The 24,970-nt window shown below is 46.3% G+C and overlaps 2 protein-coding genes across 2 annotated transcripts; one reads left to right on the top strand and one right to left on the bottom strand.

The window, feature by feature from the left end:
* Positions 1 to 597: 597 nt before the first annotated feature.
* On the bottom strand, positions 598 to 18,541 carry KLHL35 (kelch like family member 35). Its single transcript, XM_044287365.1, has 7 exons — positions 18,417 to 18,541; positions 16,673 to 17,524; positions 6,383 to 6,567; positions 3,487 to 3,605; positions 2,859 to 3,047; positions 2,070 to 2,258; positions 598 to 1,432 (listed from the first exon to the last, which is right to left on the bottom strand). The coding sequence occupies exons 2-7, from the start codon at positions 17,500 to 17,502 to the stop codon at positions 1,244 to 1,246; spliced, it is 1,701 nt and encodes a 566-aa protein (XP_044143300.1). The 5' UTR covers positions 17,503 to 17,524; positions 18,417 to 18,541; the 3' UTR covers positions 598 to 1,243.
* LOC122932766 lies at positions 8,896 to 12,243 on the top strand. The gene is made up of 2 exons (XM_044287364.1): positions 8,896 to 9,772; positions 10,461 to 12,243. Exons 1-2 carry the CDS (start codon positions 8,950 to 8,952, stop codon positions 11,960 to 11,962), a joined length of 2,325 nt encoding a protein of 774 aa, XP_044143299.1. The 5' UTR covers positions 8,896 to 8,949; the 3' UTR covers positions 11,963 to 12,243.
* Positions 18,542 to 24,970: the final 6,429 nt, after the last annotated feature.

Below are 24,970 nucleotides of genomic sequence, written 5' to 3'. Positions count from 1 at the left end.
CCACATACAAGGACAGCAGCTCAAAAAATTCTGTACATAATGTACTTTAATATAGGATGGCACTTCATTGTCCTGACACAGAGCTCCATATCCTCTACTTTCTACACAGAGTCACATAACAAAATCCTGGCTGCCTGCAGCCACCACTAGGGGGAGCTTTCAACATACATGATCCTGAGCTCCCTCTAGTGGTGGCTGTATAAATCACATGCAGTAAGCTCCTGAGCTCCCTCTAGTGGTGGCTGTATATATCACATACAGTAAGCTCCTGAGCTCCCTCTAATGGTGGCTGTATACATCACATGCTGTAAGCTCCTGAGCTCCCTCTAGTGGTGGCTGTATACATCACATGCAGTAAGCTCCTGCGCTCCCTCTAGTGGTGGCTGTATAAATCACATGCAGTAAGCTCCTGAGCTCCCTCTAGTGGTGGCTGTATATATCACATACAGTAAGCTCCTGAGCTCCCTCTAATGGTGGCTGTATACATCACATGCTGTAAGCTCCTGAGCTCCCTCTAGTGGTGGCTGTATAGATCACATGCAGTAAGCTCCTGAGCTCCCTCTAGTGGTGGCTGCATACATCACATGCAGTAAGCTCCTGAGCTTCTCTAGTGGTGGTTGTATACATCACATGTAGTAAGCTCCTGCGCTCCCTCTAGTGGTGGCTGTATAGATCACATGCAGTAAGCTCCTGCGCTCCCTCTAGTGGTGGCTATATACATCACATGCAGTAAGCTCCTGAGCTTCTCTAGTGGTGGTTGTATACATCACATGTAGTAAGCTCCTGCGCTCCCTCTAGTGGTGGTTGTATACATCACATGCAGTAAGCTCCTGAGCTCCCTCTAGTGGTGACTATATAAATCACATGCAATAAGCTCATGAGCTCCATCTAGTGGTGGCTGCAAGCAGTCAGCATTTTATCATTCAGTTCCATAGCTGTGTAGGGAATTTGGAGTTCTTTATCAGAAAAATGGAGGTCCGATCCATATAAAGATATTTTACTAAATGAATCTGCACACAATGCAGCGCTGTAGGGCATGGACCACGTTGCATGCTCTAATTTGCTCCACCCCCTGATCATCCCCTCCCCCCCTCGAGGAGCGTCCATCCTTGTTGTATCCATAGTGAGCAGTATCCATGTCTTGCTAGTCATCAGTTTATCCGCCAACAGGTATCTTATATCCCCTCCTTCTTTGTTCTCTGCCTTTAGGGCCCGACACTAAGAATTAAGGTCTGACGTTTAATCACATCCTCAGTTTCTGGAGGACGGTGACGCAGCCATGATGGCTAGTTGACCGGAGTAATGGTCGATCTTCAGAAACTTGCTTGGTCTCGGGATCAAACACTAAACATCTGTCCGTGGCTTCTCCGTTTTCACCTCTGCCTCCCATTATGTAGAGCTTTCCCCCATAGACCGCCACACCGCAGCTTTCCTGAAGGAAAACAGAGACACTGATGTAAGAAAGCGGAGGAGGCTTCTAAGAAATAAATAAACATAAAGGGCGTGTATACTTTCGCAATCCATTTCCTATTGCTTTATTGCCTATGAAATAATAAATCAAGGATTTTTATTTTTTTTATCTACCGTTTTGTGTACGCAGCTCCCATGCAGACAGTCCATAAACAATACTGTGTAGTCTGATCCTGCAGCTTTGTGTTAATTCCGTCTTCTCCTGTCCATAGGTTATCACAAAAAAGGGGGGGGGTAGGGTGACCCGTGACTGCAGGATCAGACGACACAGTGCTTGTTTGCAGTCTGTAACCATGGTGACACATAGCTCTGCATAAGAGCTGTAAACGCAAACTAATAGATTGTTGCTTTATTTTTCATCTAAGATGCATTGGAGAAGTATAAAATATAGTTGCAAATGTCTACACACCCTTTAATGAAACACTTGTGGTCAAAGAGTGCAGGTTATCAGTCAGTCTATAAACACAATCGCAGACGTTCTGCGCCTGCCCAGGTGTCGTCACGAAAGGTCCCTTTAAGATTCCATCAGCTAAAAATATTCAGCCCCCTCCCGATCCAGCCCTGGCAGGTTAATTCGGAGATTATACGCCGGTCCTCACCAGGGGTTCTGGTAAAGCCACCTCCTCACTCCACCGGTCTGTACTTGGTCGGTAGCTGAAGATCGTGCTCGTTAGTCCCCCGACAACGTAGATAGTCCCGTCAATTTCGACTCCACTGATGCCGCCCTTAGAGAAAGGGGCCGGAGACACGTAGGTCCATTTATCCTCCTCAGGGCGGTAACATTGGACCTGAAGCAGAAGGAAAATGTCAAGTGGTTTCGGAACTGAGAAGAATTGAAGAATTTCCGGGTAGATACAAGAAATCTGGGAGATGCAGGAGAGACAATGTCCTCTGTGTCTCTCCTGCCTTTCTCTTTGTATAGATCATTGATGCTGGTGTTACATTACTGTGAGCAGAACATAGAACGGACTTTGGTCTCAAACCTGTGGCCTGCCAACTGTTCCAGGACTACAACTACCAGCATGCCCTAAATTCATTTTAGTTTGGAACTTGGCGTTTTATGTCCCTTTTTTTCCCCAAACTTGCACAAAAAGCATTGCACACAGTTATGTAATAACAGCTCAACGCTGTGAATGCTGAGCAGGGGAGACAAGGGTGATGTCTCTCCTGCATTGTCTCCATCAATAAGCATGAAACCAGTGCGGTTCTCCATCTGTCATGAAACTACAACCCCTAGTATGCCTGTGGCTGACAAAGCATGCTGGGAGATGTAATTGTACAACAGCTGGAGGTTGCAGTCTATATGAGAACAATGGTAACCCATGACCAACAAACTCAGCTCTGCTTCATCTGTACATAACACTATCATTATATGTACCGCCATATACCTTATCTGTGTTCCCATAATCCTCCACAGCTCCGCCAATGACATAGAGCTTGTTCAGGCAGGAGACTACCGCCGCCGAGCTCACAGCTTCCAACATGGGGGCCACAGGAGACCAGACGTTAGTGAACGAGTCGTACCGCTCCACCGTGGACAACCTCTTCGCACCGTCAAATCCACCGACAGCGTAAATCTATGAAAAAAAATTTAGAACATTTTTTCAAAAATGTGATTATTTCCTTTTTTACGGGAAGGGGGATATTTTAGAAAAGGCTTCACATTGAGATACATTATACTCCAGTCACATCCAGAGCTGCAGTCACACTTCTGTCGGTTGTCATATGGAATCAATTTGCACAAGCAAAATCACCTTATCTGAAGTATTGTACTGCAGGAGATTACTTTGCTTAGTATGTATAAAATGTAAGACTATGTGTCCAATATTGCACCAGAGCAGGGCATGTGCCCTAAAGAATGTGAACCAGAAGTTGTGCAGGAAACCAGCTGAATTTCGAGTGCAGCTCTGGATGTGAATGGAGTATAAGACAAGATATAGAAAGGTACTCAGCATTGTTGTTGGAACATGTGAACATATCCGTCCGCAAGCCAGCGCCTGGTTTCATTAGGCGTACCTGTCCCTTTAAGGTGACCATGCCGTGCCTCCACCGCTTTGCGTTCAATGACGCCATCTTTACCCAGCTGTTAATCTGAATGTTGAGCATCCAGACATGGCGGCTGTTTATATGACCTCCTGAAAGAGGAAAGTAAAGCTAATCTGTTGCAATCACATCCAATGTAATACAATGTATCCACAAGTCTCCCCTCAGTTAAAGGGCCGGTACAGTTTTATAACCCTCCATCACTGTATAATGGAAAGTTCTGCAGCTTTCTAAATAAACTTGGTGTCACAATCCCTCAACATTTACAAGATCTCTGCTTGTTGACAGTGAGTGAGAACAATTCCCATTTCAGCCAGAAGCTTAAAACGTATGACTTCACACCGCCAGGGGTGCACCTAGCCTTTCTGCTGCCCGAGACGAAAATTGTAACGGCGCCTTACCTCGTCCCTCCTAACATTACATACGGCACTACAAAAGATACCGGGTAATACTTACCTCTTACATCCAGTGACGTCTCCTCTGATGTAGACGTTCTCTTTCCTCATCTTCTCCTTTCAGACCAGACCGCCATGATGACTTCTTTCAGCCATGTCTCATCTCTGCAGAGTTTGACTAACAGACGTCTTAGTTTACTACTTTTCCATCATCCTCCCACCTTCTCAACATCCCATCCTGCCCCCTCCCCCAATACTATACTGCAGAAACCGACCCCCTGAAAATACACTATTACCACACAGATAGTGCCCCCTTCAATAATTACTGGCACACAGTGCCCTAAAAATAACTGCAACCAGCAAACAGTGTCCCTGACACCAATACTGCCGTAAATATAATGTCCCCCCAAAATAATTTTGCTAAGCTGATACCAGGGTGGGGGGCACCCTAGAAATAGTGCTCCCAAAGTCTGACCTATAATTATCTCCCAGATTATACTTAGTAGTAACAGTGCCCCGAACAGTAATAATGTCCCCATAGTGCTCATGCTAGTAATCATGTTGCCCTAAGTACCACAGTAGTAATAAAGCTCAACGTAATACCCCCTAATAGTAACAATTCTCCTTATAATGTGTGACGGTAGAAAAAAATCCCCCCTTATAGTGTGATCAAGTACAAAAAAATGCCCCCTTGGGCTACTTTCACATTAGCGTTTTTTGCGGATCCGTCATGGATCTGCAAAAACGCTTCCGTTACAATAATACAACCGCCTGCATCCGTCATGAATGGATCCGGTTCTATTATGTCCTGAACACCATTGAAAGTCAATGGGGGACGGATCCGTTTTCTATTGTGTCACAGAAAACGGATCCGTCCCCATTGACTTACATTGTGTGCCAGGACGTCTTGCTCCGCACCACATGGCGGACAGAAAAACGCTGCAGGCGGCCTCCGGAGCGGAATGGTGACTGATCGGAGGCAAACTGATGCATTCTGAGCGGATCCTTTTCCAGTCAGAATGCATTAGGGCAAAACTGATCCGTTTTGGACCCCGTGTGAGAGCCCTGAACGGATCTCAGAAACGGAAAGCCAAAACGCTAGTGTGAAAGTAGCCTTATAATATGTGCTAGTACAAAAACTGCCCCTATTATAACGTGCGCAAGTACAAAAATGCCCCTTTATAATGTGGACAAGTACAAAAATTCCCCCTTATGTGGGCACCTGTAAAAAACAAATGCCCCCTTATAATGTGTGCCAGTACAAAAAATACCTCCGTTTAGTGCCCCCATAATGTGTGCCAGTACAAAAAATATATATCCTCTTAGTGCCCCCAATAGTTAATTTCCTAATAGCACCGCCCATAATGTGTGCCAATGCCCCCTTTTGTGTACCAGCAAAAAAAAAATATCCCCTCTTAGTCCCCCTAGCTGAACTAATGTCCCCATAGTGCCCCCCATAATGTGCGTCAGTACAAAATGCCCCTATTTAGTGCCCCCAGTAGATGCCCCCATAGTGGCCCAACAGCATGGTGCCAAATAAAAAATAAATAAAAAATAAATAAAAATTCTTACCTCCATCTCAGGCGGCACGATGATGATGATGATGATGTCATCCCGCAGCCTGCGCTGGCCTCTGATAGGCTTGAAGCCTCGAGGTAACGGCCAGGGAGACGACACTCCCGCGCCCTGCTGCAGTATATAACCTGAGGACAGCGATACAGTTGAATGTAGAGAGATAAGCACTTCCACAATGGAAGCGCTCATACCCCATGGCCCTGCTGCAGCACCCACTTGTGGTGCCCTCGGTTGGGATCTGTGTTTTTTTTGCGTATATCCGCGATTTGCTGTGTGCATGAGCCCTCAGACAGGCCATCAGTATCATACTGGCGGGGATCTGACATCCCGGCGCTGGAACTACACACCTCCATTCAATCACTTCAATGGGAGCAGCGCTGCAGTAACCAGCTTTGGCCACTACACAATGGCTGGCGCTGTGTAGTTCAGGCACCGGAGCCTCTCAGCTGGTCCACCGGGTGCGGGGTGTTGGACTGGTGCTGATCTCATTATAGGGATAGGTCATCAATGATCAAATCCTGGATAGCCACTTTTAACCCGTTAATGACCAGACACTTTTTCATGATTTTAGTGCCTGTGGTGATTTAATGACCTTACCTTTGTTATTTGTTGGACCACCAACATTTTTATATATTTTTTTCAAGCGACGCCTAGAGCTTTTAATAATATTTAAAAAAAAATTTTTTTCTTAGTTTCATTTGGGGATAACTGCCAGTCCTTGCACTGGTGAAATGAAGCATTACGAGTAGATGGCAACAGTTCTGAAAGTTGCAGGTACTGCTCCTAATTTTTACAGACAATCTCAGCAAATTTGGCCTGTCCTGGGCTAAAAATGGGCAGGGAAGAGGGCGACCCCAGGTGGATTCGGGGCAGCAAGATCTCCCAATCCTACTTCTTACCGGAGACATAAATGTTATTCTTCAGGGTGCACAGAGCCGTCTCAGACTTAGTGAATCCGGGAAACATGGAGAGCGCCGTCCACTGCCCCGTCCGGGGATCATACCTATCTATGTACGGTAACTTTAGGTTTCCTTTCTTGTCGCAGCCGCCAATAACAATAATGATCTCCGACACGTCCATGAACCTGGAAAATTACAGAATAGAGACGTGTGAAAAATCATCCGGACATAGTGACACAAAAAAGTATGTTCATCTTTGAAAACCATTTTATCTCTAAAATTAATCTATACAGAAGTGGAGTCACTGTGTACTTACATTACTTATCCTGAGTTACATCCTGTATTATACTCCAGAGCTGCACTCACTATTCTGCTGGTGCAGTCACTGTGTACATACATTACATTACTTATCCTGTACTGATCCTGAGTTACATCCTGTATTATACTCCAGAGCTGCACTCACTATTCTGCTGGTGCAGTCACTGTGTACATACATTACATTACTTATCCTGTACTGATCCTCAGTTACATCCTGTATTATACTCCAGAGCTGCACTCACTATTCTGCTGGTGCAGTCACTGTGTACATTACATTACTTATCCTGTACTGATCCTCAGTTACATCCTGTATTATACTTCAGAGCTGCACTCACTGTTCTGCTGGTGCAGTCACTGTGTACATACATTACTTATCCTGTACTGATCCTGAGTTACATCCTGTATTATACTCCAGAGCTGCACTCACTATTCTGCTGGTGTAGTCACTGTGTACATACATTACTTATCCTGTACTGATCCTCAGTTACATCCTGTATTACACTCCAGAGCTGCACTCACTATTCTGCTGGTGTAGTCACTGTGTACATACATTACTTATCCTGTACTGATCCTGAGTTACATCCTGTATTATACTCCAGAGCTGCACTCACTATTCTGCTGGTGCAGTCACTGTGTATATACATTACATTACTTATCCTGTACTGATCCTGAGTTACATCCTGTATTATACTCCAGAGATGCACTCACTATTCTGCTGGTGCAGTCACTGTGTACATACATTACTTATCCTGTACTGATCCTGAGTTACATCCTGTATTATACTCCAGAGCTGCACTCACTATTCTGCTGGTGGAGTCACTGTGTACATACATTACTTATCCTGTACTGATCCTGAGTTACATCCTGTATTATACTCCAGAGATGCACTCACTATTCTGCTGGTGCAGTCACTGTGTACATACATTACTTATCCTGTACTGATCCTGAGTTACATCCTGTATTATACTCCAGAGCTGCACTCACTATTCTGCTGGTGCAGTCACTGTGTACATACATTACATTACTTATCCTGTACTGATCCTGAGTTTTACCTCAAGACACGGAGGCTCCTATTGCTTTCTCCTTCTTTACTTTCCACCAATAGCAGCAAAGAAGAAATTTACATAATCATAACAATAAAGGCCCCTCCCCTGACAGATCCTATAATAAGCAGTGTCCTCTTCAGTAACTCCCTCTTTCTTTGCTGCTCCACCAAAGATAAGTTGATTCTGTGTTTCATGTGGTATTTTTGCATGTATGATGCCTGTATTTCATTACCCTGTGTTGCTTAGGGCTTGTCTATTATTCATAGTCTCTGCCCTTTGCCAGGTTTTATCATTCCCCTAGTTTTGGGCTAGTTGCTTCCTTGTCACCTGTAATCCCCTGCGCCTATTGGGTTTTTCGTTTGGGGGTGCCCCCTCCTTTTTTCCCCATCCTATCCTTGCCTCAACCACCGCGTTTTTATTCAAATTTTCGCTCCGTTTTACTTGGGAGGCGCTCTGCACCTCTCCTCCTTCCTCCCTACCTTCATCCTCTGCGCCGATTCCGCCCCGCTGGTTCCCGGCGCTCTAGGTTTCGGCGGCAGCTTGCGCTTGGTTTCCCGCGGCTCCGAGATCTCGCGGGATCTCGGCGGCCATTTTGGGAACTCCCGCCCGTCCTCTCGCGGGATTTCGGAGTTGTCTGCCGTGCACGTCTGTCGCTCGGCTCCGGTTCGGCTCCTGCTCTGCGGCGCTTGGGGTGACTAACCCCTCTTTAGGTACCCACCTCCTCGGTCTTAGTGACCCCTAATATATCAGACATCTGCCAGTTAGGTTATCTGCCACTTTAGTAGTTTAAAATAAACTCCTAATATGTCTTCTGACCGCTCTCCCGCTGGGCCTAATCCCCCCCCATCTGCTGGGGATCCCAGCTTACCAACTACTAGCGCACAGGCCCTGGAGCTACAACGCTCAGTGTCTAGTGCTATTATTAAGGCAATGGGATCCATGTCTTCTATGATATCCCAAACCATCTCTCAGGCCCTAGCTGCCCATGCCCCTGGCCCCTCTACTCTGTTGCCTGTACTCACAAATCCGCAGCCTACCATTGAACCTCCTGCCCAGGAGACCTTGACTGGTGTGATTCAAGCCACCCATGATAGCGCGCTTAGATCGCGCAAAAGAGCCTTGCCGCGTCAGGCAGAACGGACACGAAAGTGGAAATGTGCTAGAGCACAAACTGATGATATAGATTCGGATGTAGAATCTGATATGGAGGCTTATGCGGAGGCAAGCGGCCAATCTGAAGGGGAGATGGAATCTGAATTTCCAGATGATGCTGGCCCTAGGCCTTCCACCTCTGGGTCCGTGGGCGCCTCCGCCACTGCCCCTAACACGGTTTCTACCCTGGTGGACCCCTCAGGCATCCCATTATTTGATCCTGATTCCCTCCACCACCCTAGGTCGGCGGAGTGGCTGCCAGTGGCTCATGTGAGCGATTACCTAGAACATTGGGTGCGCCGTCCTCTTAGCAAAGAGGCGCGCAGCAAGCTCCGAGCTGAATGCCCCAGACCATTGATCCCCAACAAGGTCTGTGATACGCCATCTGTGGATCCAAAGATGACCCAGTTCTTGGCTAAAACCGGCTGGAACCCCCGCAAGGGGTTAGATTCCGCAATTAGGAGTTGTCAGGATAAACTCCTTGACATCTTTGGCCCCCTCGCCAAAATTTTTGAGATGGCCGAATCGGCCAGAGCGGACGGCTCTCCGATAGATCCGGAGGAGCTTACTGGCTGGATACAGAGGGCCATTTGTATCGCGGGCAGCACAAACTCCTCCCTGGCCATTGAACGGCGTAAAGCCATTTTGTTTAAAATTGACCCGAAATTGGCCAACCTGGCACTCACTGAGTCAGGAAGGGATGCTCAGGGTCTGCTGTTCGGGGATTCCTTTATTAAGGACCTCAGCAGATACGTAGGGGCATTTACCGCCCTGGACAAGGCCCAGTCCTCCATGAGAAGGGTCTTTCAGGGACGGGTCTCCACTAGGGCCGGCAGTAGTAGGGGCCGTCTGTCCGGCCGCTCCAGTTTCCAGGCCCGCAGCTCGGGCAGAGGCTCCTTCAATCAAATACCGCCCTTCCAGGACCAAAGGAATCCTCCTCCGTTCTTTCCGGCCAGAGGCGGCCAATGGCGTTCGAGGTCTGTCCGGGGAAATCCCAATTTCCGAAAGTCCTTCGGTAAGTCTTCCCCCAGTGGGGGCTTCTTTGGTTCCTTGTGTAGGGGGCAGACTCCGTCTTTGTTTCCACGTTTGGTCCAGCATTACATCAGACCCGTGGGTTCTGACCACTGTACAGGGGTTCCACATAGAGCTCACGGGTTCACCAAACCTCATTCCTTCTCCCCCACCACTTCCCCTAGCCCCACCAAACAGAGAGCTCGTGGACTTAGAGCTGTTTTCCCTTTTTCAAAAGAGGGCGATAGAGAGGGCCCCTTCCGCCCCGAGGGGCGTGCTCAGCAACATCTTCCTAGTTCAGAAGAAAGGTGGGCAAATGCGTCCGGTTATAAATCTCCGGGCCCTGAACTCCGTGGTGCGCTACCGCCACTTCAAGATGGAGGGTATTCACCTCCTTCGGGACTTACTGATCCCAGGGGACTGGATGGTGAAACTGGACCTCAAAGATGCCTATCTGACGGTCCCGATAGCCGCTTCGTCCAGGGATCTCCTGCGCTTCTTGTGGAAGGGCGAAGTGTGGCGCTTCACTTGCCTCCCGTTTGGCCTTTCTTCGGCGCCATGGTGCTTTACCAAGCTCCTGCGTCCGGTCGTTGCCTGGCTGCGGAGTCGGGGTGTACGTCTAGTCATCTATCTGGACGACATCCTCATTATGCATCAATGTCAGGCGGCGCTGCTTCGGCACCTTCAATGGACGTCGGACCTCCTTTCGGCTCTTGGTTTTCTACTGAACCCCGAGAAGTCCTGCCTCACGCCGTCTCGACGGATGGAATTCCTGGGCTTCACGGTGGACTCTGTTGCGGAATCTCTCAGTCTCCCGTCAGAGAAATTGCGGACGATCCGCAAGGAATTGAGACATGCCCTTTCAGCGTCGTCCCTGTCCCTGCGTCACCTGGCTCGCATTATTGGCCTGTTGGCCTCCTCCATCCAGGCGGTGTTTCCAGCCCCCCTCCATTATCGAGCCCTTCAGCGCCTGAAGATTGCTCACCTTCGTTCCGGGGCCTCGTTCGCGGACATGGTGGTTCTGGATCAGGAGGCTCGGGAGGAACTTCGTTGGTGGTTAGACAACTTGGAAGCCTGGAACGGCAGAGCGATCTTCGGATTTCAACCGGAATTCACGATAGAGTCGGACGCGAGTCTCCTGGGCTGGGGTGCCCACTGCGAAGGTGTCTCCACCGGGGGTCGGTGGTCGGAGGCCGAGAGCCGTCTTCACATCAACGCTCTGGAACTCCTGGCGGGCTCGTTTGCCATCCACAGTTTCTCCAATGGCATGGCGCATGCCTGCATCCGATTACGTATGGACAATGTGTCGGCGGTCCGCTATGTCAATCACCTGGGCGGCACCCAGTCGGCTACCTTGGCGCGACTGGCGAAGGAGTTTTGGTCCTACTGTCTCTCCAGGGACATCATGGTGCAGGCGGAGTACCTTCCGGGTCTACACAACGTCCGGGCGGATCGGAGTTCCCGCTGCTTCACGGACGGCAGCGACTGGAGGCTAGCGCCGGAGATGTTCTCCACAATCTCGGATACCTGGGGCCCTTGCGCCGTGGACCTCTTCGCGTCACGGCTCAATACTCACCTTCCCAGGTTCTTCAGCTGGCGCCCGGATCCGGAGGCGGTGGATGCGTTCCTTCAGGACTGGTCTTCGGCTCTGCAATACGCGTTTCCTCCTTTCGCCATGATCCCGAGGATGCTGCTGCAGGTTCGTCGTCAGGTTGCGGAGTTGGTGGTGGTGATCCCCTTCTGGGGGACTCAAGCATGGTACCCGGTTCTCCTGGAACTCCTGACGGACGTGCCTCTCCTCCTTCCGGGTCGGACGGATCTCCTCCAGGGCCCTCTGGGTGCTCCTCACCCCCTGCTGCTCGACGGCTCCCTTCAGCTCCTGGCGTGCCGGATCTCCGGACTCCCGGAGAGGTCGCAGGCATTTCGGAGGCAACTAGACGCCTCCTGGACAACGCTTGGGCTCCCGGCACCCGAAAATCTTACCGGGCAGCTTGGGGAGCTTGGGTTAGCTGGTGCGTGGAACGGAACCTTGATCCCGTTTCGGCGCCTGTGACCCATTTGCTGCAGTTCCTTACATCCCTTTTTGAGGCGGGAAAGGCTTATCGGACCATTAATTTGTTCCGTTCGGCGATTTCTTCGACTCATCAGGGTTTTGATGGTGTTCCGGCGGGTCAACACCCTTCGGTGTCACGCCTGCTACGTGGATCGCGCTTGGCTCGGCCTCGCTTCACCACTACGTGGGACGTTTCCCTGGTCCTCTCTTTTCTCTCTGCGTGGCCCGAGAACGCGGCTCTTTCTCTCCGGCAACTGTCTGCCAAGTTGTTGACCCTCTTTTGTCTCATTTCTTGTAAGAGGGTTTCCGATGTCACGGCTTTGGATCATGACGCTAGGTCCTTTTCTCCCGAGGGCGTCACGTTTAACATTACGCGGCGCACTAAGACTAATATTCGGTCTGTCTCTTATCCCTGTTTCCCGTCTTCCCCGGCGCTCTGTCCGGTAGCCTGTTTGCGGGAGTATGAGTCGCGTACTAGGACTCACCGCTCTGCGGACGTTCCGCAACTGTTCCTCTCCATCCGCCATCCTTTTGGCCCGGTGTCTAGTCCCACATTGGCGCGTTGGATGAAGTGGGTCATGTCCCTGTCTGGGATTGATACGGCGGTCTTTACCGCTCATTCGGCCAGGGGCGCGGCTGCCACTGCCCTGGCCGTTTCGGGGGCTCGTTTGGAGGACATTTTGCGCTTGGCTGACTGGTCTACGGCCGCAACGTTCAGAGAATTTTATTTTCGTCCGCCCCCTCATGTGTTTTCGTCGATTATTGATCAGCTTTGAACTTGCAATATGAGCCTCCGTGTCTTGAGGTAAAACTAAATGATTTTCCTATTTCATGACGTAAAGTCATAGTTTTATTAAAGACACGGAGGCGAGTATTGCCCGCCCTGGGTTGTTCCTGCCCGCCCTTTTGTGGTTTTAATTTATTGGACTGTTTACATTGTCGTTTCTGGTTATTTATTACGTATACTTGCATAGTTGTATTGCTGACTGTTTATGGTTCTGTTTTCAGCGACCTTATAATGTACGACCGTTTCCTGGGTCGGTTTTTGTTCAATTTCTGCCTGCCTCTTACACTGGCTATATTATTTGCTTTGTTTCAGGTTGAAGGTTCCACGAAGTATGGACTTCTGCGTTGCTCCCGGTTTCCGGAGGTGTTAGCCATGTTGGCTTGAGTTCTACGGCGTGATGGACCGGTTGTTTATCATTCTCGGGTCCAGTTCCAGTTTCCGGTTTCGGTTCCAGTTCCGGTTCTGAAGTTGGTGTTTCGGTTCCAAAGAAAGAGGAAGTTACTAAGAGGACACTGCTTATTATAGGATCTGATAGGGGTGGATCCTTTATTGTTATGATTATGTAAATTTCTTCTTTGCTGCTATTGGTGGAAAGTAAAGAAGGAGATAGCAATACTCGCCTCCGTGTCTTTAATAAAACTATGACTTTACGTCATGAAATAGGAAAATCATTTAGTTACATGCTGTATTATACTCCAGAGCTGCACTCACTATTCTGCTGGTGCAGTCACTGTGTACATACATTACATTACTTATCCTGTACTGATCCTGGGTTACATCCTGTATTATACTCCAGAGCTGCACTCACTATTCTGCTGGTGCAGTCACTGTGTACATACATTACTTATCCTGTACTGATCCTGAGTTACATCCTGTATTATCCTCCAGAGCTGCACTCACTATTCTGCTGGTGCAGTCACTGTGTACATACATTACTTATCCTGTACTGATCCTGAGTTACATCCTGTATTATACTCCAGAGCTGCACTCACTATTCTGCTGGTGCAGTCACTGTGTACATACATTACATTACTTATCCTGTACTTATCCTGAGTTACATCCTGTATTATACTCCAGAGCTGCACTCACTATTCTGCTGGTGCAGTCACTGTGTACATACATTACTTATCCTGTACTGATCCTGAGTTACATCCTGTATTATACACCAGAGCTGCACTCACTATTCTGCTGGTGCAGTCACTGTGTACATACATTACTTATCCTGTACTGATCCTGAGTTACATCCTGTATTATACTCCAGAGCTGCACTCACTATTCTGCTGGTGCAGTCACTGTGTACATACATTACTTATCCTGTACTGATCCTGAGTTACATCCTGTATTATACTCCAGAGCTGCACTCACTATTCTGCTGGTGCAGTCACTGTGTACATACATTAGATTACTTATCCTGTACTGATCCTGAGTTACATCCTGTATTATACTCCAGAGCTGCACTCACTATTCTGCTGGTGGAGTCACTATGTACATACATTACATTACTTATCCTGAGTTACATCCTGTATTATACTCCAGAGCTGCACTCACTATTCTGCTGGTGGAGTCACTGTGTACATACATTAGATTACTTATCCTGTACTGATCCTGAGTTACATCCTGTATTATACTCCAGAGCTGCACTCACTATTCTGCTGGTGGAGTCACTATGTACATACATTACATTACTTATCCTGTGTTACATCCTGTATTATACTTCAGAGCTGCACTCACTATTCTGCTGGTGCAGTCACTGTGTAGATACATTACATTACTTATCCTGTACTGATCCTGAGTTACATCCTGTATTATACTTCAGAGCTGCACTCACTATTCTGCTGGTGCAGTCACTGTGTACATACATTAGATTACTTATCCTGTACTGATCCTGAGTTACATCCTGTATTATACTCCAGAGCTGCACTCACTATTCTGCTGGTGGAGTCACTGTGTACATACCATAAAAGCAAAGCTGGAAAGTAAAAGTCATATTTTTCTACCATAACTTCTAGTAAAGAAACGGTATCAGACGTCTCTGCTGTGAGCTGAACCCTAACCCTCCTGTACGGCCGGCAGCAGGTTCACCACTACTCTATAGAACTGCACTGCCATAGACTAGTAGTCTACTGGAAAGACTCTGCCTGATGTACAGAAGGTCTGGGGTTCAATTCTCAGTAGAAACCAATAAACTAATAGTTACCAATAAAATAACTAAATAATGGAGCAAAAACCATTATAATAAAAGTATCACTGTAACCATAACAACATGTACAATACAATGAAGATATTATTGACACTAATCAGTAAACAATGTAAAAAAAATGGTGCATTTTTTCCCTTCAATAACTAATTTTAAAAAAAGTTTATAGAAATTAACCCCTTCCTGGTGCAGCGATTTTCCTTTTTTTTTTTTTTTGTTATCTACTCCCTGCCATCCTGGAGCCATAACCTTTTTATTTTTTTTATGCACATATATTCACATAGCCGTGAGGAGTTTTTTTTTGTTTTTTTTGTGGGACTAGTTGTACTTTCTAATTGTACCATTTACAATGGCATACAATGTAGTGGGAAGCAGGAAAAAAAATTCTAAAAAGGGTTGGAATTGGGGGGGGAAAAAAAACCCACAATTCTGCCATAGTTTTATGGGTTTTGTTTTTACAGTGTTACCTACGCTACGCCAGTACAATTATAGCGATACCACATTTATATAAACTTTTTTTATATTTGTGTCTACGGAGCCGTGCGAGCGCTCATTTATTGTAGTTTTTAATTGATACTATTTTAGAGTCTGTATGACTTTTTGATCACTTTTTATTACATTTTTTTGAAGAAGTGAAACAACCAAAAAATGTTGAATTTGCCTTTTGAATTTTGTTCTTCGTTACAGCGTTTACCGTACGGGATAAATACTTTTCTAGTTTAATATTTTGGGCATTTTGGGATGCGGCTATACTAATGACCTTTAGTTTTTTTATTATTTTTTTATTTTTAAAATGGGGAAATGGGGGTGATTTGTATTTTTGTATCTTTATTTTGTTATGTTTTTAAATACTTTTTTCACCTTTATTACTTTTTTGTCCCTCTAGGGGACTTTAACATATGATCGTCTGATCCCTTATACTAAAGATTAACCATTGCAGCTTATGGGACAATTAGAGCGTTTGCCACAGGCAGGGCTTGATTGGAAACTTTCACAGGCCTCTGAGGCTCCAGAAGGTCCAAGGCTACCATAGCAACTGAACAACTTCCACGATCTCGCCGGGGGAGCTGTTCGGGCCCCGGAAGCACAGCGCTCCCGGTAATTCACAAATGACGATGACATCTGAGGGGTTGTTGCCAATCACAGATCCTGCCACCAGGTGTCTGCTGTGTAAAACAACAAGCAGCCAGCAGCTATAGCACCCGCTCAGCTCCTGAGCGGGCACTAATTTTAAAGACCCAATATCTGCAGTACACAAAGATATGGCTTTACTGGGTACGAATCTGAGACGGGCCGGTGCAGAAGGGGCCACCTGGTTTGCCTGTATAGGGATTGCAGCAGCTCTGTTCACTCAGGAAGCTTGGCAACAGACACATCCCCTAAAATCTTAGCTTGGCTTCTATAATCTAGATTACTGTATAGTCCCAGAGTGGAAATCACTAGATCAAGCTCTGAGCAGACACTGAACAAGTAGAGAAAGCTGTTAGATTTCAGCTCTGAAGACGGCAGATTTGCTATCTGTCCCTGAATTGTTATTTTGGGCTGTAAAAAACTGACACATTGGTTTTCTCTGCCCTAAGGACATTTGAAATGGGTTCCCTCAACCAGACACCACTAAAGAAGGTGGATGGCAACAATCTATGGGTTCTCCATAAGAAACATCATATGAAGATGGTGACGTCACGAGATCAAGAAAGTTACCATAAACGTGACATTCCATCATTACCTTCTTGGTCTCACGCTTCGAGAATTCGTTGTGTCTCCAAGAATGTGATAAATCCGAGTTTCATGAAGTAGAGGGAAGCACTCAGAACATTCTTGGATGGTCTTGTCCATTTCCACCTTCTCAAGAAAATAAGTCACGTCCAGCAAGGGTAATCTCACATGTTCCAAAAGGTCCTTCAGAGCTGCTCTTCCTTGACCTTCCCCATCCTTCACCCACCTCATGACAGCTTCATAGACCACTTCTTCCTTACTCACTGCTAGGTCATCGTTGGACAAATACTCCACCAGTTCCTCCTTACTCAATTTTAAGAACTCCTCATGGCGGGAGACTTCCTCAAAACCTTCCACCATCATCCTCTTACTCTTCTCAGACAGTGAAGTGATGGAGAACATGTCTGCAAACTTCATGATGCCAACACAGTTGTAAGGGTCTAGATGGCAGTCGAGAAACTTCACACACTCGTCTCGAAGACTGCAGAGGTGGAGCCGATCCGAAGCCTGCAAGATGTCCTCTACATTGTCTTCTTGTATGGAAATCCTGCCTCGGTACATGAAGTCCAGGACCAGGGACATCACTGAAGGGCAGATGTCATGAAGTTCCACCACATGGTCACTACTCTCCTTAAGACCACTGGTAAACATGGCTCTAAAGTAAGAACTTGCAGAAGACAGGATGACTTTGTGGCAGAAGAAGCTCTGACCATCGACTCGAAGGATGACATCTGTAAATAAGCCGCTCTGTCTGTCTTTGTTTAGGCTGTGTAGGATCTCATTGGCATGACAGGCCCCACCACAGGGTCTACGCTGTACCTCTTGCTTCTCGTCTTCCATGTCAGGGATCTAAAGGTACTTTCTGTAAGATATCAAAGTACAGTGTGAATCAACCTCAACAAAGACGTATCAGTCTTCCCCAGCTCCATACTCAGCCTGAATATACTTGTTATGGAATGTGGAGATAAGCGGCTATCGGGTGGCCACTTATCTTGGTTAAAAACACTTCCTAGTTGATCTGTCCCCATAGATATGAAGGACCCTACTGCAATTGACAGGACCTGTCCGACAACCACCGTTGACTTATTTTTGGGTTTGTCGGACATTGAGTGTTGAAACCACTGGGTAAGTTTCCATTCAAGGGTCTTTGAAAGCTGGGTGACCACCTCAGTGGTGGGGGTCTTAGCATCAGTAATGGTTGGTGCAATGTGACAATATATAACACACACCTTACTGCTGCTCTACAGAGATACACTCATAGAGAACCCTACAGCTCAGCTACATCATAGCAATTACATGCACCAGAAAGTGGAAAAAAAAATATGACAGTTGAAGCACATGCCCATGCAGCAGAGCTGAAAGTGGTAGATGCAGCAGAGCCGAATAATGCACATGCGACAGTGCTGAATGTGGTAGATGCAGCAGAGCTGAATGAGGAAGCCATAGCCGAGCTGAATGAGGCAGACACCCTGAGCTGAATGTGGCAGATGCAGCAGAGCTGAATGGGGGAGATGCAACAGAGCCGAATAATGCACATGCAGCAGACCTGAATTTGGCAGATGCAGCAGAGCTGAATGTGGCAGATGCAGCAGAGCTGAATCAGTCAATTAGACCACAGCTGAACATGGCAGGCACAGCAGAGCTGAATGAGAAAGGCGCAGCAGAGCCATAATTAAATTTATCACAAAGCATATACAATGAGCACATTAAGCTCTACTACATCTGTTCATACAACACATATCGGAGCACATTACCTGCGCAGAGGAGTGCGGGGCGGCGGTGGCAGCTCCATTCTCTAGGATGATCCCTCTGCTGTCAGCGGAGCTCCTCTTATATTTACACTGTCTATAGGGCGTGGGGGAGGGGGTCACTATTACTACATGAGAATACATCTGCCCTGCTTCCTCCTCTCCTCCCATCTATGTGCACATTACGGACGGTGGACCCCCTCCTCCCATCTATGTGCACATTACGGACGGTGGACCCCCTCCTCCCCGGGGGCTCACGACCGATCTGTAATCCAAACCAGTCCCTATGAAATTATTACTGGAGAGGTGGAATGTAGTGCAGCGTCTCCGGGAGCCGATACAAGATGCTTATCTTATAGACTCTGTATAGAGACCACGCGGGCGCCGTACAACACACCAGATAGGAGTACTAGGGGATTGTTATTTAAGCAACTCTCAAGAACAGTATATATAGTCTCAGGAGAGGCCATCAATGTGTGATCAGTGGGGTCCGACCCGAGACTCCGGCCAATCAGGGGCTGCACCACGTGAAGTCTCATTCACACGTCAGCGCTCCACGGACAGCGCACGTTCCCATTCATTTTAACCACAGTCTGTGGGTCCGTGGTTTTAGCACTGATGCAAGCTCCATTTTGTCCATGTTCACGGGTCCATCACGCCCATTATAGTCTATGGGTCTGTGAAAAACCACGGATGCCATCCGGGTTTCACGGATCCTTAGGAAGAGATGCTTTGAAAATTATTTTTCAGCTGTGCAGCGTCAGTGAAATACGGGTGACACATGGACAGCAAAAAACGGACACACGGACCCAACGTGGATCCTTCACGGAGGCATCACTGACCACCTGTTCACGGATTTAAGCAGTGACATGTGAATGAGGCTTTACTGCATTCACTTCAATGAGGTCGGCGCGGCAGTAACCTGCTCTGGCCACTACACAATGAATGGCGCTGTAAAGTGGGGGTGAGGGGTGTCGGACCCCCACCAATCAGATAATGATGACCTATCCTTAGAATAAACGTTTCCTTTATTCTGCATGTCAGCACGGTGATGACGACACCAATTTTTTTTCACAATTTTTTGGAACCCATTCGCTATGGCGCTGGAGCGAAGTGGAAACATGGTGCCCGCTCGTGCGTGCAGCAGGCGGCGTGGCCGGCGGATGTCCGCTGTTTCAAACAGAAGAGACCCACGGCTAATGACCGCGATCGGCAATAATGCCGATCGCGGTCATTAAAGCCTTTAGATGCCGTGATCAGGTGAAAAACGTCAGCGGTCAATGAGGATGTTAGTAGTTTAATTCAATACCCTTGGTCTCTTCAAAAAGAGATTAAAGCTGCAATTCTTATTTTGGCCAGCAGGTGACAGGCCAACATAAGAAATTAGTAATTCTGTACAAATTATGGTTCTAAAAGACCCAAGAGGGTTTAGAATATTAAAAAATAAAATATATATATATTGGATTTTGTAGCCTCAAATAGGAGCTTCAAAATCATTAAAAAAGTTTTTTTTTAAATAACAAAATTTAAAAAATCTAAAAAAGTTTAAATCACCCTTCTTTCTGTAGAAGAAAAAAAAAAACATAAATAACAAAAAATATAAACATCACTACTTCGAAATGCTCGTACTATTAAAATATAAAAATATTTATCCAATAGCGTAACGGAAAAAAGGGTCAAAATGCCATTTTTTCATTCCTTCTCTTACCCCAATTTTAATTTTTTTATAAAATGTGATAAAAAAGTCACACACACTCCAAAATGGTATCAATAGAAACTACAGATTGTCCCGCAAAAAATGAGCCCCCACACAGCTCAGTAGATATAACTATTTAAAAAAAAGTTATGGGGGTCAGAATATGGTGATGTAAAAAATTATTTTAATTTTTTTTCAAAGTTTACATCTATTTTTACACTATTCAGATCATAAAAAACCTATACATATGTGGTATCATTGTAATCGTACTGACCCGGAGAATGAAGGGCACTGGTCAGTTCGGCCGCAAAGGGAACGCCGTAGGAACAAAACCCGTTGAATGGTGGAGGAATTGCGTTGTTTTTTTTTCCAATTTCACCCCATTTGGAATTTTTTCACCACTTTCTACTACATTGTATGCCATATTAAATGCTGGCATTAGAAAGTACAACTTGCCCCGCAAACAAGAAGCCCTCATACAGTTATGTGAATGGAAAAATAAAAAAGTTATGGCTAAAGAAACATGGGGAAGAAAAATGAAAACGCAAAAACAAAAAAACCTCTGGTATCCGAAGGGTTAATATTATTAAACATTTAATTTGTACCTTTTTGTCCCATTTGGGGACTCTACCTATCGCTGGGGTCCAACACTCTATGGATCAGCTGTTACCGGTAATTTTCCGGGTGGGCCGATACACGGTATCCACTTGCTCTTCTCAGGGGTCCCTTGCCTGACATTTATGGCTATTTCCATATATACAGTCATCCTTGGGGGGTATCCCAAAAACACTTATTTTGACAGGGTATAGGGATACCGCTCTATACTTAAACATTTTTTTGTATCTGCTTTTAAATTGTCACCATATTCATGTACAATGCGCTGGTATAAAAAAAAAAAATTGCCACTTTTTTGTTGTGATCAAAAAGGCCTATACCTTCCAAAATGGTATCAACAAAAAGTACAGATCGCCCTGCAAAAAACCCCCCCGCCTACTTGGCTTGGCCACACCTTCTACCAGTTTGGCTCCGCCTACAACATGGGGCCACGTCCACGTTTTTTTTTTTTACAGGGCCACTTTGAGTTCCCAATCCACCCCTGGCCGCCAGCGCCAGAAACTACAACAGATGGAAGGTTCCATGTCGCTTCTGGCGCCAGCAAACGGTAGCTCGGCTGACATTCACTTGAATGGGAGCTGAGCTGCAGTACCCAGCACGGCCACTACATGGCGTATGGAGCTGTCAGCTTCCGTAGAATTTCTGTTTGTATTATTTAGATCATTCTATCCGGGCCTCACCCTACACCCCCTCACCCTCCACCCCATGTACCCCAGCTCCCCTTTCTGTGAAGGTTTAGGCCACTATGACGCACCCTTAGTTTCCTCGCCCCCATGTAACCCAGCTCCCCCCTTCTAAGACGGTCAAAAGCTAGACATCAAAATGCTTGGGTGGCCCTAGTCTGGGTGGACACTGGGGCACAATGTGTCGTCCCTAAACTTAGGCGAGGTCACTTACCCCGGACCCTTGCAGTTTCTTCTGGCTCGGAGGGCGGGGGGATAGGGAAGGGTCCGGCTTCGGAGGACTGGACGCATCCTTCTGTGCACTTTTTAGCAGAAAAAAAGGAGCCAAAATCTCAGGGTTAATATTGCCGATCGCTCCCTCCCCCCTCCACAAAGACTTAGGTATTGATATTCTAATATCCAGAACATGAGCCTGCCCCGGGGTTGGGGGTCTCCACTAAGAGGCACCATCTGGAAGAGCAGACTGCGGAAGATGTCATCAATTAGTACATGAGCCTCACATCGACCCGGCGCAGCTGCCCCTTTATTTAACTCTTTAGCATCTGTCCATCAGCTAGTCATGTGTGAGAGGAGGTATTACAGGAGCGTCATACACCCGCACATACACAGCTCCATATAACCAGAGGTTACATACACTCTATAAAAAGACACAGATGTACGTTTTTCTCAATATCTGACATGAAATCAGAATAAACCTTTCCTGTTTTTGGTCAATTAGGGATTACCATAATTATTATTATTTGCCAAATGCCAGAATAATGAGAGAGAATGTTTTAAGGCATTTTTATTACTTTCTGCAATGTCAAAAGTTTACAGACACTAAGATTACTTAGCCTTTGCGCTTTCATTTTTCTTCCCTATTTTCCACGAGTCATAACTTTTTTATATTTCCGGTCACATGGCTGTATGAGGGCTTATTTTTTGCGGGACAAATTGTACTTTCTAATGCCACCATTAATTATGGCATAAACTGTAGTGGGAAAAAAAAACACAATTCCTCCACCGTTTTACTGGTTTTGGTCCCACGGCGTTTCGTTTACAGCAAAACTGAACCGTGCCCTTCATTCTCTGGCTCAGTACGATTACAACGATGCCCCATATGTATAGGTTCTTTATGTCTAAATAGTGCAAAAAGAAATGTAAACTTTTTTTTTTTACAAAACCATAACTTTTTTATACTTACGTCTACTGAACTGTTTAGGGGCTCATTTTTTGCGGAACAATCTGTAGTTTTTATTGGTACCATTTTGGAGTATGCGCGACTTTTTGATCACATTTTATAAAAAAATTTTGGGTAAGAGAATAAATAAAAAAAATGGCAAATCAGCCACTTTGACCTTTTTTTTCCGTTACGCCATTAGCTGTATTGGAATTTATTTTTCTAAATTTTAATAGTATAGGCATTTTCGGTCCCGGTGATACCCATGATGTTTATATTTATTATTATTTAGGTATTTATTTTTTTATTATACGGAAAGAGGGGGGATTTAAACTTATTTTTTAATTTTTGTAACTTTTTTTGCATTTTTTGGGATAATTTTTTGGCTCATATATGAGCCTATAAATTATGATTTTACATTTTGGTCTATCAGGGATTTTTAAAATGCCATTGAAACTCGATTTTGCTCATTTCATATGGCCAAAATAAGAATAGCAGCATGAACACTTTCAGTCTCATCAGCGAGGCTGAAAGTGTCCAGCGCAAGTACCGATGCCCCAATTGCCCACACGGGGCATCGGTAGGAAGCATTTAGATGCTGGATATCACTTGGTAACGGCATCTAAATGCTTCCTACCGATGCCTCATGTGGGCAATTGGGGCATCGGTACTTGCGCTGGACACTTTCAGCTTTAGATGCATTTAATTACCGCGATCGGCATTACTGCCGGTCACGGTAATTAGCCACAGATCTCTCCTGAAACACACTGCTTCTCTGTGTAGCTTCATGGGAAAGTCTAAAGAAATCAGCCAAGATATCAGGAAGAGAAGTGTGGACTTGCACAAGTCTGGCTCAACCTTGGGTGCAATTTCCAGATACCTGGAGGCGCCTCGTTCATCTGTACAAACAAGATGGGAATGTCCAGCCATCATACCGCTCAGGAAGGAGACGGGTTCTGTGTCCCAGAGATGAACGTGCTTTGGTCCGACATGTGCAGATCAACCCAAGAACAAAAGCAAAAGACCTTGTCAAGATGATGGTGGAAGCTGGTGAGATTGTGTCAATATCCACAGTGAAACGAGTACTTATCAACATGGGCTGAAAGGCCACTCTGCCCGGAAGAAGACATTACTCCAAAAGAAACATAAAAAAGCCAGATTTATGTTTGTAAATGCACAAGAACAAAGACCTACATTTTTGGAGACATGTCCTGTGCTCTGACGAAACTAAAATTGAACTTTTTGGCCATAATGACCATCGTTACGTTTGGAGGAAAAAGGGAGACGCTTGGAAGCCTAAGAGCACCGTCCCAACTGTGAGACGCGGGGGCGGCAGCGTCATGGTGTGGGGTGGTTCTGCTGCAGGAAGGACTGGTGCACGTCACCAAATAGATGGCGTCATGAGGAAAGAAGATTATGTGGAAATACTGAAGCAACATCTCAAGACATCAGCCAGGAAGTTAAAGATTGGGCGGAAATGGGTCTTCCAAACGGACAATGACCCGAAGTATACTGCCAGACTGGTTACAAAGTGGCTGAAGGATAACAAAGTCAGTGTTTTGGAGCGGCCATCACAAAGCCCTGATCTCAATCCTATTGAAAATTTATGGGCAAAGCTGAAAAGGCAGGAGCGAGCAAGGCGACCAACAAACATGGCCCAGTTACACCAGTCAGGAGGAATGGGCCCAAATTTGATATCTTCAAACTGATCCCTGATCCCTTGTATGTGATCGTCTCCAGATCAGGATTTCTGTACCCCCACGCTCTACTGTCTGCCCTGTGGCTTCAGGGCCCGGGGGGGCGGGGGGGGGGGGGGGTGTCTGTAGACACCAGACCCAAAAAGAACAATTCTTCTTTCATCAGTTCTCAAAAAGTTGCTTTTTGCGAATTATAACCCATTCAGGACATGTCGGTTTTTCCACAACAAGACTTGAGTTTTTGCTTGGCTTAAAGGGGTTGTCCCATGAAAAATATTCTACAGTTCTAAAACCAGCACCTGGATCTGAACACGTTTGTAATTGCCTGTAATTAGACATTTTGTATAGCCTCTGAGTTATTAAATAAAATGAATCTGTATAGCGCCACCTGCTGTTTTTTTTCCTTATCTGTTTGTCCAACTCGCTGAGATGGCCGCACATGCTCAGTTTTATTCTTCAACTGCCTCCTGAGCTGTGATAGGGAGAGAGCTGCAGCAGAAAGGACACCCCCCGAGCTGTGATAGGGCGAGAGCTGCAGCAGAAAGGACACACACCCTGAGCTGTGATAGGGAGAGAGCTGCAGCAGAAAGGACATCCCCCTGAGCTGTGGTAGGGATAGAGCTGCAGCAGAAAGGACACCCCCCGATCTGTGATAGGACGAGAGCTGCAGCAGAAAGGGCACACCCCCTGATCTGCAACATAAAGGACAC

Source organism: Bufo gargarizans, chromosome 3 (genome assembly GCF_014858855.1).
Source record: "Bufo gargarizans isolate SCDJY-AF-19 chromosome 3, ASM1485885v1, whole genome shotgun sequence".
In the NCBI taxonomy this organism is placed as follows: Eukaryota; Metazoa; Chordata; class Amphibia; order Anura; family Bufonidae; genus Bufo; species Bufo gargarizans.
The sequence above is the reverse complement of the archived record's forward strand: the minus strand, read 5'-3'. Positions and strand labels throughout refer to the sequence as shown.

Bases quoted from the DNA above. Each gene is read 5' to 3' on its own strand.
- KLHL35 (XM_044287365.1), bottom strand. From the start codon at position 17,502: ATGGAAGACGAGAAGCAAGAGGTACAGCGTAGACCCTGTGGTGGGGCC. The intron at 2,259-2,858 runs GTATATGGCGGT...CTTCTGCTTCAG, and splicing joins ATTATGGGAACACAGATAAG to GTCCAATGTTACCGCCCTGA. The intron at 1,433-2,069 runs GTGAGGACCGGC...GTTTTCCTTCAG, and splicing joins TGGCTTTACCAGAACCCCTG to GAAAGCTGCGGTGTGGCGGT.
- LOC122932766 (XM_044287364.1), top strand. From the start codon at position 8,950: ATGGAGGCTTATGCGGAGGCAAGCGGCCAATCTGAAGGGGAGATGGAA. The intron at 9,773-10,460 runs CCCGCAGCTCGG...TTGGCCTTTCTT, and splicing joins CGGCCGCTCCAGTTTCCAGG to CGGCGCCATGGTGCTTTACC.